This window comes from Otolemur garnettii, unplaced genomic scaffold, assembly GCF_000181295.1.
Source record: "Otolemur garnettii isolate 467f Iridium unplaced genomic scaffold, OtoGar3 scaffold00077, whole genome shotgun sequence".
Classification (NCBI taxonomy): domain Eukaryota; kingdom Metazoa; phylum Chordata; class Mammalia; order Primates; family Galagidae; genus Otolemur; species Otolemur garnettii.
The window spans coordinates 8,632,825-8,636,003 of record NW_003852472.1 but is presented as its reverse complement, the minus strand read 5'-3'; the positions used below and the strand labels follow the sequence as shown (position 1 = coordinate 8,636,003).

At 39.5% G+C, this 3,179-nt stretch overlaps 1 protein-coding gene across 2 annotated transcripts in view; it reads left to right on the top strand.

Annotated features, from left to right (window-relative positions):
- TPST1 (tyrosylprotein sulfotransferase 1) overlaps window positions 1-3,179 on the top strand; it is a 121,045-nt gene that overhangs the window by 38,945 nt on the left and 78,921 nt on the right. For both annotated transcript variants that reach the window (XM_003794216.3, XM_023515733.1), the window contains exon 2: window positions 1,591-2,539. In XM_003794216.3, coding sequence (XP_003794264.1) covers window positions 1,692-2,539 — 848 coding nt within the window. In that variant the 5' untranslated portion in view covers window positions 1,591-1,691. The remainder of the gene's footprint in view (window positions 1-1,590; window positions 2,540-3,179) is intronic.

The following is a 3,179-nucleotide window of genomic DNA, read 5'->3' as shown; positions in this document are numbered from 1 at the left end:
TGTTTTATTGAAGATAATCTGTTTTACGCAAAATCTGTTGATATAAATGTTATCACACATAAAACTTATCTTCACTGCAGTGTCTAGACTGGTATTTGAGCAAACAAGTAGGCACCATAGTCAAGTTGGCACATGAAATAATCAGTGTCTAGCTAACTTAGCAGTTCCAGCTGTTTCACATACATGCCCCTGCTTTTACATACTCCTGTCTGTGGTCATGATGTTATTTGCAATTTAGAGTGTTCTGTGTGTCCAAATCGTATCTGTCCTTCCAAGGGCTGGATCATAGACATGTATACACAGAATTTTCTTTGCACCCTATACACCAGCTCTCCTGAAGTACTTCCCAACACCTAATTATGCTGTGTTGTTTTGCCTTTGTGTTTTTTCACACAGGTTCCTGTGGCTTAGAGTATCCTTCTCTCCCATTTTCTATAAAGCTCGTATGGCTTTCTCAAGTAGACTACGTGCTACTCCTTTTCATTGTGTTTGCATTGTCCCTTTGCATATTTCTGCTGAAGCACTGATCATATTGTATGGTTATTTTTGGCCTATCTGTGTCTAAAAGACTGCTTTCCAAGAACCGAGGTCACTACACTGCCATCCTTTTCAAAGTTCACCCACCTAAGTATCTGGTCTGCAACACCTAGATAAATTGTGTATTGAATAAACTGAACCTCTGTTAAAGATTTAGAAGTCATATCTTATGTTTCTCCTGTAATTTCTCTTTATATTAGGATGGGGAGATAGTGACTGCTTTGAGATGAAGCAAATGGAATATGTGGGTCATTACAAAAGTTTTGAGATACACAAAAATCAAAAATGTAAAATCCATATGGATGCAAACTAACGAAGCCCTCCCAGCAACACCAATAAGCTGAGCAAGTTGAAACTTGCTTGGGTGAATCAGAAAGGATGCTGTTGACTGCATTTTTAGAAATGAAATAAGGGACCATAGCACATTTGTCTTGAAACTTTCATAGTGACCCATGTATCAAAGATTAGCCTTAGGTTGTATTCCAGATATGCTTGGGCATATTAAATATTTGCTTAACTCACTGATAACAGTTTTACTTGCTTTTCCATTCTGTACTAGGTACATAGCTTCAGAATTATTGCATTAAGAAAGCTTTTTCTGGCTGGGCGCCTATAGTTCAGTGGTTAGAGCAGCGGCCACATGCTCCAGGGCTGGTGGATTCGAACCCGGCCTGGGCCTGCTAAACAAAAAAACAAACAAAAATAGCTGGGTGTTGTGGTGGGTGCCTGTAAACCCAGCTACTAGGGAGGCTGGGGCAAGAGAATCACTTGAGCCCAAGAGTTTGAGGCTGCTGTGAGTTGTGACACCGCGGCATTCTACTGAGGGTGACAAAGTGAGACTCTGTCTCAATTTAAAAAAAAAAAAAACAGAAAACTTTTTCTATTATAAATATTGATTTGTTTTTGCTCAAGTTTGTGTATACTGTGTTTCAAGAATATCAAAGCATCCAAGACAGCTTTAACTTCTTTCTAGCTAAAATGCATGGTGATAACTGGTGATGATTTATAAACAATCTTAATGTGGTGGTAAAATAACTTTCATTTTCCTACTAGATCTTGATCATCTTTCTGAAGTAGACTCTCCATGGCCTGAACATCTTCTGAAAGTCATTTTGAGCAAAATATCTGTTCAATAACAAGATAACCACATCAAGATGGTTGGAAAACTGAAGCAGAACTTACTATTGGCATGTCTGGTGATTAGTTCTGTGACTGTGTTTTACTTGGGCCAGCATGCCATGGAATGCCACCACCGGATAGAGGAACGTAGCCAGCCGCCTGTCAAATTGGAGAGCACAAAGACCACTGTGCGAACTGGCCTAGACATCAAAGTCAACAAAACCTTTGCCTATCACAAAGATATGCCTTTAATATTTATTGGAGGAGTGCCTCGGAGTGGAACCACACTCATGAGGGCCATGCTAGATGCACATCCTGACATTCGTTGTGGAGAGGAAACCAGGGTCATTCCCCGAATCTTGGCCCTGAAGCAGATGTGGTCACGGTCAAGTAAAGAGAAGATCCGCTTGGATGAGGCTGGTGTCACTGATGAAGTGCTGGATTCTGCCATGCAAGCCTTCTTACTAGAAATTATTGTTAAACATGGGGAGCCAGCCCCTTATCTATGTAATAAAGATCCTTTTGCCCTGAAATCCTTAACTTACCTTGCTAGATTATTCCCCAATGCCAAATTTCTCCTGATGGTCCGAGATGGCCGGGCATCAGTACATTCGATGATTTCTCGAAAAGTTACTATAGCTGGATTTGATCTGAACAGCTACAGGGACTGTTTGACCAAGTGGAATCGTGCCATAGAGACCATGTATAACCAGTGTATGGAGGTTGGTTATAAAAAATGCATGTTGGTTCACTACGAGCAACTTGTTTTACATCCTGAACGGTGGATGAGAACACTCTTAAAGTTCCTCCATATTCCATGGAACCACTCAGTATTGCACCATGAAGAGATGATTGGGAAAGCTGGAGGAGTGTCTCTGTCAAAGTGAGTAGAAGTTATGTTTTTTATTTTGACCTTGTGTTCAGCTAATAATAATATATACGTGTGTATATGTATAAATGTCTCTCTGTGTGTGTGTGAGAGCATATATGTAGAAACTAAAGACTTTTCCTGGATAGAGTTTCATTGGTGAGTTCTTTTGTTAATTCTCTACCAGTTCATTACACACCCTTTCACTTGTTTAGTTCCTTTGTTCATTTATATATTTTAGTCCTCTTTATTTGTTTGATGGATACAAACCCAATTTATAGGCAATGGAAGGCCATTTTCACAGACCTCAGACCTTAAACCCTGAATTTTAGTTGCTTATGTTTAATTTCCTGATATTTTTGTTAATATGGATACTTGGCTTTTATATGGATTAAGGATATACCAGGAAATGCATCTGTTGTGTGTTGGTGAGCACCTGGTGAATTACAAGCATTTTGAAATTTTTAGTGATAAATGTAAAGTCATTATCTAACCTAATCTCTTCATTTTACACATAAGACTGAGTCCCAGAAAGATTAAAATGCTTTGCTCAAATTTAGATGGGAAGGCAAGAATTAGAATCTATGCCTTGGGCTTAGCATCTGTAACTCAGTGGCCAGGGTGCCAGCCACATACATCAGAGCTGGTGAGTTCG